At 40.3% G+C, this 14,940-nt stretch overlaps 1 protein-coding gene across 2 annotated transcripts in view; it reads left to right on the top strand.

Annotated features, from left to right (window-relative positions):
* Positions 1 to 5,952: 5,952 nt before the first annotated feature.
* NUP205 (nucleoporin 205) overlaps positions 5,953 to 14,940 on the top strand; it is a 76,670-nt gene continuing 67,682 nt past the window's right edge. Inside the window, exons 1-3 of one of the 2 annotated variants that reach the window (XR_009053252.1) lie at positions 5,953 to 6,158; positions 11,605 to 11,747; positions 12,994 to 13,165. Coding sequence is in view for 1 of the 2 variants with exons in the window: in XM_057732358.1 (XP_057588341.1) it covers positions 6,131 to 6,158; positions 11,605 to 11,747; positions 12,994 to 13,165 (343 nt within the window). In the remaining variant the exon portion in view is untranslated. The remainder of the gene's footprint in view (positions 6,159 to 11,604; positions 11,748 to 12,993; positions 13,166 to 14,940) is intronic. The other variant, XM_057732358.1, reaches the window with a different exon arrangement.

Raw genomic sequence — 14,940 nt, 5'->3', positions numbered from 1 at the left:
TTTCCATAATTTTTATTTCCTGGACTCCAAATAAGAATTAACCATCCTCTTCCTACGTGGTGCAGTGGTTAAGAATCTGCCTGCCAATGCAGGGGACACGGGTTCGATCCCTGCCCCAGGAAGATTCCACAGGCTGAGGAGCAATTAAGCCCGTGTGCCACAACTATTGAGCCCATGTGCCGCAACTACTGAAGCCCATGGGCCTAGAGCCCATGCTCCGCAACGAGAGGCCACCACAATGAGGAGCCCTCACACCATAGCGAAGAGTAGCCCCTGCTTGTTGCAACTAGAGAAAGCCCCGTATGCAGCAACTAAGACCCAACACAGCCAATAAAATAAATAAATAAAATTTTTTTAAAAGTTAACTGTCCTGGAAAGATATATACATCCCCATGTTCATTGCAATTTTATTTACAATAGCCAAGATATGGAAATAACCTAAATGTCCATTGATGGATTAATGGAAAAAGAAAAGGTTTTATATACATATTATTTATGTATGTATATTATATATAATCTATATATAATGGAATATTATTTAGCCATCAAAAAGAATGAAATCTTGGGACTTCCTTGACGTTCCAGTGGTTAGGACTTAGCACTTTCACTGCCATGGCCCGGGTTCAATCCCTGGTCGGGGAACTAAGATCCTGCAAGCTGCATGGTGGGGCCAAATAAATAAATAAATAAATAAATAATGAAATCCTGTCATTTGCGACAACATAGATGGACCTTGAGGGCACTATGCTAAGTGAAATAAGTCAGACAGAGAAAGATAAATACTGTATGATCTTACATGCGGAGTCAAAAAAAAAACAGGGAATTCTCTGGTGATCCAGTGGCTAGGACTTGGCGCTTTCACTGCCTTGAGTCAGGGTTCAATCCTGGTCAGGGAACTAAGATCCCACAAGCAATGCAGTGTGGCCCCACCCCACCCCTGAAAACCACTCCCCCCCCCCCCACCCCTGCAATCTCCATATGTCATAGCTACCAAGAACAGATTGGTGGTTGCCAGAAGCAGAATTTGGGAGATGGGTGAAATGGGTGAACGGAGTCAATAGGTACAAACCTCCTAGTTATAAAACAAATAAACCAGAGGGATGGAATTACAGCATGGTGACTATAGTTAATAATATTGTATTGCACATTTGAAAGTTAAGACAGTAAATCTTAAAAGCTCTCATGACGAGGAAAAAGAATTCTGTAACTCTGTATGGTGACCATGTTAACTAGACTTATTATGGTGATCATTTTGTAGTACATATAAGGGTTGAACCATTATGTTGTACACCTGAAACTAATATAATGCATGTAATTATACCTCATTTTTTTCAAAAAAGAAACAAGAATTAACTGTTCTTATTTTAAGATTTCAAAAAATTTTGTATGTACAGGTAAAACTCAATTAATCAGAGCAATGAGGGAAGTTACAAATAGTGGATCAATTAGACTAGGGCACAGTCCTACCCCTTGCCCCAGATAAATCACAAACTGTTTAACTGCCGAGTACTTCCACGTTTGCAGTGCACTCTAACGACTTGGTGAAACTCCTAAGTAATTGACTCTACCTCTACTTAGCACTAATTTTGCCTTAGAAGAAGTTTATTTTTATTTAAAAAACACTCACATAGGGCTTCCTAGGTGGCGTAGTGGTTAAGAATCCGCCTGCCAATGCAGAGGTCATGGGTTTGATCCCAGCTCCAGGAAGATCCCACATGCCACGGAGCAACTTAAGCCCGTGTGCCAAAAAAAACACTCACATAGTGCTAACTGTAAGGCACAGTCTAAGCACTTCACAAATAAGCTTCTTAACGACTGTACAACGTAGATACTAATATTAACACCCCCATTTCGAGATGAGAAAACTGAGCCACTAAGGAGGGTTTCACAGTTAATAAGTAAGGGACACAGAACTTGAACTCAGGAAGCCTAGCTTTAGGGTCTGTGCTCTTAGCCACAATTGCTTATATGTAGCCTCTCTCTCCACCAGTAGCTCTTGGAAACACCAAGTTTTTCAAATTGTTTTTTTCCTGCATTGTGACTGTCAGCCAGGGATGTGGCAGCAGCAGGGAATACAAGTATAAAAAGACACGGTTGTTGCTCTCTGGGGGTAAATCGGTTGTTTATTGAACATAACAAATCACAAAACTGTGGTTTAAAACAGCAGCCTTTTACTTGCTCACTATTCTGAAATCTGGGCTGGACTCACCCATTTGCAGTGAAGTGATGACTCAGCTAGAGTTAGAGGATCTGACATGGCCTTACTCATGTCTAGCATCTTAGCTGGTTTAGCTGAAACAGCTGGAGGCTGGCTAGGCTTCTCTCCTCCTGGTCTTTCATTTTCAGGGAGGCTGGCTGGGGTTTCCTTTCATGATATCTCAGGGCAGTAAAAAAGCAAAAGTCGAAGCAGCAAGACCTCTCAAATGCTAGGCTTGGAACTCACCCAATGTCACTTCCACTGTACTTTTTTGGTCCAAGCAAGTCATAAGGCCCACCCAGATTCACTGTGGCAGATGATTACATAATGGCTTGAATTTAGGGATATAGGTGTAGTAACTTGGTGGGTGGTTGACAGAGGGACAGAAGGAAAGATAGGTATTCCAGGCAGATAGGATAGCAGATGCACAAGTACATGGTACAAGAAAGCATGTTGTATCTGGGGAATAACAAATAGTTCAGAGTGATTAGAGTAAAGGTCACTTGAGGAAGAATAATGGTGAGAAGGTTGAAGAAGACAGTGGAACCAGATCAGGAGATGGCATGAGTGCCTTGCTAAGAAGTTTCAAATGTTACCCTTAGGGATTAGGTCATTGAGAAATTTTGATTAGTCAAGCACGCGATATTTGTGTATTTTATTTTATTTATCTTATTTTTTATACATCTTTATTGGAGTATAATCTCTTTACAATGTTGTGTTAGTTTCTGCTGTACAACAAAGTGAATCAGCTATATTTATACATATATCCCCACATCCCCTCCCTCTTGAGCCTCCCTCCCACACTCCCCATCCCACCCATCTAGGTCATCACAAAGCACAAGGCTGATCTCTCTGTGCTATGCAGCAACTTCCCACTACTTATCTACTTTACATTTGGTAGTGTATATATGTCAGTGCTGCTCTCTCAGTACGTCCCAGCCTCTCCATCCCTCCCCGTGTCCTCAAGTCTGTTCTCTACATCTGTGTCTTTATTCTTGTCCTGTCACTAGGTACATCAGTACAATTTTTCTAAATTCCATATATATGTGTTAGCATACGGTATTTGTTTTTCTCTTCCTGACTTCACTCTTATTTGTGTATTTTAATATTACTTTGAGAGACCACAAGAAGGGGTGAGATGGAAATCGGAAGACCAGTGAGAAGGCTATTGCAAAATACCAGGTATAAGAAGATGAGACCTCAATGGAACACTGGCATAGGGAGCAGAGAAGATAAAAAGGGCTCCAGAAATTTTTACGAGGCAAGATGAACAGGACATGGCGATTGAAGGAAGAACATGGAATGAATCCCAAGTTTCTGACTTTGGCAACTGAATAGATACAGGCGATTGAGTTTTATGAGGAAAGTGCTCATTTAAGCTTTGAATCAGTTTATTTTGAGATGCCTGTATGACAATCAATAGAAGTGTGGGGTAGACAAGTTGGATATACAAATCTGAATCCTAGGAGACAGGACCAGATTAAAGATACAAATACAAAATTCATCAGCAAACAGGGAGTGGTAAGAAGCCATAGATTTCCCGGAAGCATGTAGAATGAATAGAATAGAGGCTGAGAATGACCAAAAGGGAAGAACTACATTCAGTGATGAGAAGAGAAAGAGAAGTCCGTATAGAAAACTTAAAAATAACTATAAAGACAGGAGGAAAACCAGGAGGGGTGGTGCCCCATAAGTCATGGGAGAAAACAGTTCCTAAAGTACCTGGAAAAGTGCTTGTGGGATTTAACTATTGATCACTGGTAACCATACTGAGAACAGTTTTAGAGGAGTTATGATGCCAATATCCCAATTGCTACAGATTAAGGAAACCTGTGAGAGCATGCTTGTATGAGAGATGAAGGGTGAGGGGGAGTTGCAGGAAGTTAAAGAGTTCCTTCATGGAAAGTGAAGTGATCTACCAAGAGGGAAATGTGTGGGCTTAAAGCGTATGTGAGGGGAAGGCTCATAATAGTTGTGCTGAGAAAGAAAATCTTCTTTGAATGCCACGTCCTGCCAAGTTTCTGCTCAATATTCTCTCACTTTCATGCTAAACTTTGGGGAAAATCCCTTTACCTTTCATTCTCTCTTCCCCTTCACTCCTTAAAACTACTTTCATTGTAATGTGGCATTTGTCTCTATATAACAATGACTCTCAAAAAAACTACCCATGACTTTCACGTTCCATCTAATGTACACTGTGTACATTCAATATTACTTGTTCAAAAGAATGAATATGCTTGATATTCTTAACAATGTATTCTGAGATTCTGTCTAAATTATTTAATTCTGATTTCCAACAGTGAAATGAGACTATAAACTCTATTTTCTCCCAATCTCAGTGGAATGTTGTAGGAGTTGTTAAAGTGAGGTTGTAAGATACATGGAACATCTCTGAGATAATTAGCTGTAAGTAGCCATAATCATATATCTCCCTAGTAGGATTGTTTCAGGGATTAAATGAGATAATGTTAACAACAACATTCTTAATGAATATTCTTAAATATCTGGCACATGATGGCAAATTCTTTTTTAAATTTATTTTTTATTGAAGTATAGTTGAGTTACAATATTATGTTAATTACTACTATACAGCAAGGTGACTCAGTTATACACATATAGACATACATTCTTTTTCATATTCTTTTCCATTATGGTTTCTCACAGGATATTGTATATAGTTTCCTGTGCTACAGAGTAGAACCTTGTTGTGATAGCAAATTCTTATTTAATTCTTTTTTAAAATTTATTTATTTATTTATTTACTTATTTATTGTCTGTGTTGGCTGTTCATTGCTGCACATGGGCTTTCTCTAGTGGGGAGTGGAGGCTACTCTTTGTTGTGGTGCATGGGCTCCTCATTGCCATGGCTTCTCTTGTTTCAGAGCATGGGCTCTAGGTGCGTGGGCTTCAGTAGTCGCAGCATATGGGCTCAATAGTTGTGGCACACGGGCTCTAAAGCGCAGCCTCAATAGTTGTGGGACGCATGGGCTTAGTTGCTCCGTGGCATGTGGGAATCTTCCTGAGGCAGGGATCGAACCCGTGTCCCCTGCATTGGCAGGCGGATTCTCAACCACTGCTCCACCTAGGAAGCCCCCTTAGTTAGCTCTTAATAAGTATCTGGCACGTGATAGCAAATGGTAATGACTGTATTTTAGTTTGAAAATTAGCAAACTAAAATTTAGCAAGTAAAAAAAAGAAGGTCTAGTTATTTGGGGGTGCTTAGGTAGAAAAATATGTGGTGTTTATTAAATGATGTCTGGAAATTGCTTCAAAATAGTCTCTTGTGTTGTGGGTAAGGTACAGGAATTGACCAACTATAGAAGATGCGCATTTATTATTCTAATTTTGAATACATCTGAAATTTTCGTAATAAACAGTTATGATTGTTTAACTTCATGGAACTATATTGATGCAATACACTTGCTACATACCGTAGGTGAAATGAAAACTTAGTTGTAAACCATTACATGGCTTTTTGAGATTTTCAAACCTTACAGTCCACTCCACTCCCCAAAGTAAGGCAGTAACGCAAGGAATATTTAATTTGAAATGGAGATAATTACTTGAATTTACGGCTTTCGTAATATCCTAACTGGGCGTCATTCCAATTACTAGTCTTCGGTTCCAGCTAATCAACCCTAATCATTAGAAACAAACTGCAAGTCCCAGGATGCACTGCACGATTAACGTCAACTCGAGGACCTCGGGTCTCTGAACTGCTTTCCCTCGCCTTACTTGAATAGGAATAATCCCGGCGGAAATTGACATCTGTGACTCAAAGCAGATTTTTGAGTATTTGTACGCCTGGGTCGGTTGAGCGTACGGTTCTGGAGGGAAAGCGTGGCGCCTTTCTGATCAGGCTTCGCCCCGGGCAGCCTCACCCTCTTCTGGGGCTTCCCTGCGGCAGGAGGGCTCCGTTAGTGCGCCTCCAAGATGGCGACGCTGTTGGCGGTAAATTCGGGTAGGTGCGGCCGGGGCAGGAGGCAAGCTGTGGGGCACGGTGCTGACCCGTTCTTCAGGGAGAGACCCGGGCTGTGAGGTTCCTCGGAGGCCAGGCCCCTACTTGTGCATAGTGCCCGCTCCTCCCTAGCTCTGGGCCTAGAGTCCCGCCCTTCCTCAGTTTGAATGGCGCGCGTCGGCGCTGCGGCTTTAGCCCTGGCGTGGGGGCTTTAGGATCGAGGGAAGGAGGCTTGGTTCCCTGGAACCGGGCGTACAGTTCTCCCAGCCCAGGGCCGAGCCTAGTCCCTTCCATTCTCCGCCCCATTATGTGTCTGCGGTCCGAATTCCTGCAGGATTTGCGAGTCTCCGGCAATGAGGCCAGGAGACCTGAGATATTTCTCAGCCAGGAGCGCAGGTTGAAATCTCGCACCTCAGAGTAGGCACTGGGGCACCTCATGGCGGTTGGGTGGGTGGCGGTGGGGGGGTCCTGCAGAAAGCGAAGTCCCTTGATTATGAAGCCTGCAATCTAGGTGGCCCGGTGGTGCCGTGACTCCCAGCTCTGCCTGTGTGGCCCGTTCCTGGATGCTCCTGTACCTTTAGAGCAGTAGCTCTTAGGGGAGGGGCAGAATCTGGAAGGGAGTAAAGAAACTCTGGAAGATTTGGATTGGGTCCTCTTGGTAATTTTCAATCTAGGGAGGTACCTCCAGCCCGCCCCCAGCGGGGCGTTTGAAAGAGTTGAGTGCATTTTGATTGTCACAATTCTTGGGATGCACTGCTGGCTCCTAGTGCGCGGGCCAAGGATGCCAAAAGTGCTGCCTGAAAATGAAAAATTTCCTGTTCAGAATACTTTGAGCCGTACTAAGCTGCATGGTCAGTTAAGAGCACATCTGTGTGGTAAATGCTTGTAGAGGATCTCACTCAACAGGACTCTTTTTCTGGGCGCCTTTTCTTTCTGTCTCTATACAGCCTTTTTGTTGCTGGTTTGTTCTTTTCACACAACTGATATTCTTGAAAACTTGTCTAAATCTGACTTTTGCAAATCAAACCATTTCAGAAACACTATGATAAATTATTTTATAATAATGAAAGATTATGTTTTTTGAGCACCTCCTTCTTCCCGGGCACTGGACTGAGCGTTGTACTTTTATCTCATTTAGTCCCCTTTATACAACGCTGGGGTAGCTGCTATTAAACACCTCATTTTACAGATTTGGAAATAGAGTCTTAAGAGTGGTTAAGTAACCTCTTCAAGGTTATACAGGTAATGATTCGAAGTCAGTCTTTGATACTTAAACTTCTACATGCTCCTTCTTAAGCAAAACCTAATTCATTTCATTACATAATGTTTTCATATATCTGAATGTTAATAGTGAAGTTACTTTCTTAATATTGCTGTCCTGCTCTCCTACCCAGATGTAGACTTAAAACAAGGCTTGCATGTTATATGTGTGATTATACACTTTTCTTTAGTATATACTCATCTTAAGTTATTGTCATTAAACATAAATCGTTGAAGGAAAAGGAGTTGCCTACAGCTGCAAAGAGTATACATTGTATAACAAGGCCTTGTGGCAGGAGTGTTTAATTGGCCATAGAAAGGAAACATTTTTAAGAGCCCAGTTAGGAGAATTTTTTTTAAATTAATTAACTATTGTATTTATTTATTTATTGGCTGTGTTGGGTCCTCATTGCTGCACATGGGCTTTCTCTAGTTGTGGCAAACGAGGGCTACTCTTCGTTGTGTGTGCGGGCTCCTCATTGCCATGGCTTCTCTTCTTGTGGAGCACAGGCTCATGGGGTTCAGTAGTTGCAGCACGTGGGCTCCAAAGTACAGGCTCAACAGTTGTGGCGCACAGGCTTAGTTGCTCTGCGGCATGTGGGATCTTCCTGGAGCAGGGCTTGAACCCCTGTCCCCTGCATTGGCAGGCGGATTCTTAACCATTGCGCCACCTAGGAAGCCCAGAATATTTTTTTTTTAAGTTAAATGTCCAGCGAAGCAACCCAAATGCCCATTGACGAATGAATGGATAAACAGTGTGGTCTGTAGGTATACGATGGAATGTTATTCAGCTTTAAAAAGGAAATCCTGTCCTGTGCTACAGTATGAATGAATCTTGAAGACATTCTGCTACATGAAGTAAGCCAGTAACAAAAAGACAAATACTGTATGATTCTATTTATATGAGGGATTGAAAATAGTCACATTCATAGAAACAAAGAATGTTGGTTGCCAGAGGCTGGGGGGAGGGGGATATGGGGAGTTGTTTAACAGGTACAAAATTTCTGTTTTGCAAGATGAAAGAGTTCTGGAGATCTGTTGTGCAACAATGTGAATGCCCTTAACTACTGAACTGCACACTTCAAAATGTTTAAGATGGCAAATTATATGTTATGTGCTTTTTACCATAATTCAAAAAAAAAAATTAAACATCTTAGAGTTGTAGAAGGGGGAAAAAATAGAGGTTGTAGAGTTCAAAGACCTATGCTTGAGTTTCAGGTGCATGATTTACTAGTATTGTGAACTGTATCAGCCCAGCAAAGTAGACGTACAGGCTTGTGAATAAGCAGCCATTAACACTAATAATCCTTGGATGGCTGTCTGGTCACCTCTGTCCTGTTCATAGTATTGTCTGTTTCAGACTTTTTCCACACTTACTGAATCTTTAACCTCCGACTGATCCCTCAGTCTCCTAGTCACAGAGAAAATAGAAGCCAACAGGCCTGAACTAATTTTTTCACCCATGAACCTACAAACCTAGATATATCTACACTCTTTGGGTCAGTTTCCCTGTGTCTTCCTAAGGTAAATCCCACCCTTTACGCCTTTATTATTCCCTCTCCTTCCTTTTCTGTCCACTAACCACCCTCTTTATCTTGATCTCATGCCTCACTCCAGTTACTGTCCTCTTGCTCCTCTTCACAGTGAAACCTTTCAAAGATTCACCAGTATCCACGGACTCCGTTTCCATACCTTCTCCTCCCCCACCCACTCTAGTGTGTTCTATCCTCCTAAACAGCTTTCAACTTTCAGATGCTTTTCTATTTCACTAACTCCAGCAGACATTTGGAATCTTTATCTCACTTGGTCTTTTAGGATACAGACCAAAATCCTTAACATGGGCTGGTAAGCCCTGCATGGTGTGGCAGTCGCCTCCCTTGCTGAACCCTTCTCGGTACTCTCGCTCTCTTGGCATTTTCAGGGGTTTGAGATTGCGGCGTTTCCTCTAGCCTTGGGAACCCACATGCTGTCCTCTTTTCCTGGAACGTATGTCCACCATGTTCCACTCCTACTTTTGTCCTTCACATTTCAGCCTAATCATCACTTGCTCAGTCAACCCTTCCCTTCCCTGATCTCCCTGGCTAGGTCAAACTCCCCTATTATGTGATCTTTGCCCTGGGTTCTTCACCTTCATAGCACTTACCATATTAGATATTGCCCTTATGTATGACTGTATGCTGAGTGTGCTTCCTCACTGCACTGTGAGCTTACCCATACCTAGTACATGATGAATGAGTGAATAAATGTGACTTGCTGGAGGTATTCCAAACATTTAGGAAAATAAGTGTATTTCTCAAATGAGCAAATCACTTATGTTAAAAATACAAATTTAATAATTTGGAAAAATTATAGCCTCCTTTCATCTGTCATCAGTAATGGAGATATTTACCAAAATTAGTCAAACCACAGACAAAATGAAGGTAAATCTTTGTTGCAGCTACCTTCTGTGATGTGCTGATGTCAATGATGGACTCAGGAGGCTGGTATATGTGGGCCCTTAGTGTAGATTTTTGATCTGTTATTGGATGCCTCCCCATAAAAGGGGGGGAAGCGGAATTTTCTCTAGAGTTTATTGAGCTTATTCAAGCTAAGTATGTATAGTGCAAAGAAAGTTATTCTTCAGAGGTTCTATGAAGTGTTACTTTTACAGTTTACTTTTGTTAGCTTTTTTCAAATTTTAAAAACGCCTGTGGTAAGGCAGGTTTCACATTTGCCTACAAGTCATTTTTGACAACTTTCCTTCATACCCTGTGCCAGTCAGTTACCAGTTCTGACTCTACCAACAGGCCTTGCCTTTCTATTTTACTGCCCTCATTCTGGTTAAGGTTCTGTCACCTATGAGTAGCTTACCTACCCAACATCCTTGAGTCCTGACACTTCATATTCTAGTTAATCCATTGGTCACACCATTGTCCAATTTCATTTTGTCATCACCTACTTGAAACTTTCCCATTTACTGATAGGAAGCATTCCATCTTGGCCAGGAATACAAAGCTCATACCTACTTTGTCCTTTGCAGCTGGAAAGAGCCAAGAAAATGATCTCTAGGGAAGTCAGCTAGTCACCATCCAACTAGCACCTCACAGGCAGTCACCAGAATCCAGGGTTGGGTCCTCATTTTGGCAGGCCAGAAACTGTGATATTTGTTAGTGTATTCAGAGTTGAGTAGGTTCCAGTAATTGATTTTCTCTGATCGCACTCAGGAAAAACATCTATAAACTAGTATGTCAATTAATTGATCTTTAGTGGGAGGTACATCTGCATTGGTACTCATTTCATCAGCACAATTTTTTATTCTAGAAATTTATATGACGAGCTATATTTTTCATTAGAATATTGGCAAGTTTAGGATCAAAACAGGAGAAGCAAAGCAGGGAGTTGGATGATTGCTCTCTATGTAAGGTCTAGACATGGTGATTCCCATTCCCCCACATCCCACACCAAAGACCTGATACATGACTTCCTGCCCTGCCCTTCAGATTAGGTTAAATTCTTCCTTTTATATGTTCTCATAGCACTGTGTACTTCTCCATTAGACTGGTAGTTGTGTTTTGCATTCTGCATTTGATGCCTGTCTTTCTTGTCAATCTGTAAGTTCTATGAGGCCTGGGATCCTGTCTGTTTTGCTTGCTCTATACTCCCTATGGATGGCCCTCAATAAATGTTTTTTGAGTGAATGAATGATCCAGCTTGACCGATTTAGTCTGCTCTCCTTGCACATCCCTTTAAAAAAAATTTGCCCAGTAAATTGTTTTCCTCTGACAACATTGTTCATAAGATTGTAATGCATTTAGTTAGGTTATCTTGTATGTCGTTCTGACTGTCCTGGTGACTTTAGTGGGATTTGTGTTTTCTCAGATGGCAGTTAAATGTTTGCAGACCACCCTTTACGGTTTAAGCTATAGTTATTTCACCTGTTGAGTGAGTGATTGATTTTGATTAGTTTCCCTTTCAGAGTCTTTATAAACACATGGGGTAAAGTCAGGATTTACTTTATATTAAGTTAGGTAAAATGACGTTTGTGTTATTGCTTGTGAATTCTGATATTCTTTTATATTAATGTTTGGTTCGTATATTTAACTCCTTATATTTAAAAGTAGCTGTGAGCATGGCTAAAATGTATAGATAGTAACTTTATTTCCCAATATATGTTGTATTTGGTGCTGATTTTATTTATTTTCTCTTTAAGCTGCTAGTCTGTGGGGTCCTTACAAAGACATTTGGCAAACTGTGGGAAATGCTCTTTGGAGAAGACAACCTGAAGCTGTCCATCTCCTTGACATGATTTTGAAGAAACACAAACCTGATTTCATCTCATTGTTCAGAAACCCAGTAGGAAATTTTCTTTTTTTGCTTCTTGGATTTGCTTTTTCCTTTAAAGTTTGAAGGAGCAAGTAAATTCTTAATGTATGTAAATGAAATGTTACTTGTTCTAGTTCATTGATTCATGTTTTTTCTAAAAATGGAAATTTCCTAGGAGCAGTTATTATCTTCTCTCTGTTCTCCATTGAAGTTAATATTGTATTTATCTCTAGCTAGGAGATATCTTAATAGTATTTGAATAAGATTTAGAAGCTTCTGTATGTTCCAGAAATGTGAGCCTCCTTAGAATTTCTAACTTATAGTTAATCCATCTAAGCTTAGTAAGATTGATTATTTTATTTATTTCCAGGTACACTTCAACATTTTAACTCTTCATAATGTTATGTAAGTTGTGTTAGCTGAACTAATTAATTCTTATATATTGTTAATCACTGCATCTTGACATACTTTTCAACCAGGAGTAAAGTACTTCAGTGGCGGGGATTCATATTTGGAAACTCCTTTCCCTGCTGTTTGACAGTTTTTTTTAATAGACTAATAAGACGGTCTAAGAACTATTTATAGGTTTGTCTTACCAGAAAGAGCCTTAGCCTGGGAGCCAGTCGAGCTGAGTTCCAGTCTTGGCTCTACCACTAAAGAGTTGTGTGACCGCAGGCAAGTCACTTGACTTATCTGGGCATCAGTTTTTCCATTCTGTTAATAGAGAAGTTGAATTAAATGACTATATGGCCTTTTTCAAGATATAAATACCTAAGATTTTATGATCTACTTAGTAATTCTATATTTTATTTTTTAAGTATTTGCACCAAGTAAGTCTTTTTGCAAATAAGACTACATTTTAAAATAACGTACTAATAAGCTATTATTAGTCCTACTAATCAATTAATTCAACAGTTCATTTCCTTTTGTTATTTTCCACTTGAAGATTTATTGTCTTTATATTTATTAAAGATATAATTGGAAAGTTCCTTAGACACTTGAAAAATAGTATGCTATTTTGTGTGATTTCTCAACATTTTATAGTTCAGAGTTTAGCAGAAGCAGTTATTGAGAAGGTAATAATAGTATAAAAAGTTGAAAGTGGTGTAAAATGTTACCTTATAAAGGTCTAACTGTAGATTATCTGATAAGAAATGCTGTTTGTCACGTTACCAGACTGCCTTATGAATAAACTTCTCTAGGTAACAATTTAATACCTTGTCTCTATGTGCTATTTTCATTACATGGTCTTATTTATTTATTTTTATTGTTGTAGCCAAAAAATGTTCAGCAGCATGAGAAGGTTCAGAAAGCCAGTACAGAGGGAGTTGCCATCCAGGGTCAACAGGGAACCCGACTTCTTCCTGAACAGCTCATTAAAGAGGCCTTTATCCTCAGTGACCTTTTTGATATTGGAGAATTGGCAGCTGTTGAACTTCTCCTTGCTGGTAGGTTGACTTTTAACTGAACCTATGGTGAGGGTTCAGTTATAAATATAAAATTATTCACTTGTAATTTAAAATGGTATATCATTTAGATTCTAAAATAGTTTCTAAAAATGTAGTTTATTTGATATTCACAATATTTCCTTTTGTTTATCTTTGACTAATGGGAAGGCTTTAGTTTAGTGATCAGACTTGTTAAAGGAAATTTGGCTGTTTTAAGATAGACTTTTTCATGGTGATTGACTAGCATAGAATGAGTGTATCTCAGAAGTTTTGTAGCACAAAGCATTTATTGTCATATAACGAATAAGAAGGTGAGGTCACTGCTTTCTCGGAGTTTCTTTTTGAGGAAGTGATTCAGATAATGAATAGGTAAAGAGTAAGATCATTTCAATAATACTGAGTTCTAGGAAGAAAATAAAACAAGGCAGTGGGGTATAGCCAGATAGGGGCTGATAGGGGACAGTTGTAAGTAGGGTACTTAGAGAAGGCCTCTCTGAGATTGGGACATTTGACCTGGGACCTGCACGATGACAAGATACCAGAGTTGTTGGGAAAGGGTGTTCCAGGGAGAGCAGACAGCTCGAGGTGTGAACAAAGGCCTGCTGAAGGATACAAAGACCACTGTGGCCGGAACATCAGGAATGACGGGGAGAGCAAAGGAAGATGAGGACAGAGCAGGAGTCAGATCATAGTCTTGCGGGCCATGAAGATTATTTGGATTTTATTCTAATTGCAGTGGGAAGTTGTTGGCAGGGACTTTAAGCAGGAGTTACAGAATCCAGAATAACTGAAATTATTTCTCTGGCTGCTATATAGAGAAAAGATTGACATTTCCATAAAATAAGCAGTTCATTTTAATTATAGCAGGGGAGCCATGTGAAGAAGCCAGGTGGGCATTTTAATTGAAAGAAAGTCTAATACGTCTAAAGATAGCATGTGGCTGCCAGAATCCTTTTTGACCTAATGCCACATTAAAAGTGTGATATTGAGAATGACTAAGGTTGTTTTTCTATTCTGTGATGGAGATGTTAACTGGACATGCTTGAATTTTGAGTTTAACTCAAAACTTCATTTAACAAATATTTTTTCCGTGCATATTATGGGCCAGGCACTGTGTTAAGACTCCAGGGATATAAAGATGAATAAAACTTCAACTAGTGTAAAGGAGCTCATGGTCTCAGTAATTGAGAAAGACGTGGAAACCAATAATTATGACACCACTAAGTGCATTAATGCAAGGTTTAGGGTTAGTCTAGGGGGGCGGCTTTTAAATTGGCCTCAGTTTGTACAGAGAAGTTCACAGAGATCACAAGCCTTAAGGTAGTTGGTGAAAAATGAGTAGGCAGGACTTCCTAGGTGGCGCAGTGGGTAAGAATCCGCCTGCCAATGCAGGGCACACGGGTTCGAGCCCTGCCCCAGGAAGATACCACATGCCACAGAGCAACTAAGCCCATGCACCACAAAAAACAAACAAACAAACAAAAAAAAATGAGTAGGCATATGTCAGGCGGAATAGGTGTGGAATAGGTGTGCACTCAGGAAGGCAGAGGGCATCCAGACAGAAGAAGTTGCCTGTAAGAGATGTGAGGTAGTGAGATGAATTTGGGGCACAGAAGGGAGTAAAGTGTAGGAGCAATTGGGCAAGGGGAGGAAAAAACCGTAGGAAATGAAACTATAGGCAAAGCATTTCAGAAAAGACAAAGTAGAACTTATTCAAAGGAGAACAGTTAAAAAGGGCAAGTAAAAGCTGAAACGTAAGAAAAGGTTATTTAATT

Source organism: Hippopotamus amphibius, chromosome 4 (assembly GCF_030028045.1).
Source record: "Hippopotamus amphibius kiboko isolate mHipAmp2 chromosome 4, mHipAmp2.hap2, whole genome shotgun sequence".
Lineage (NCBI taxonomy): Eukaryota > Metazoa > Chordata > Mammalia > Artiodactyla > Hippopotamidae > Hippopotamus > Hippopotamus amphibius.
This window is presented reverse-complemented; position numbering and strand designations above follow the sequence as displayed.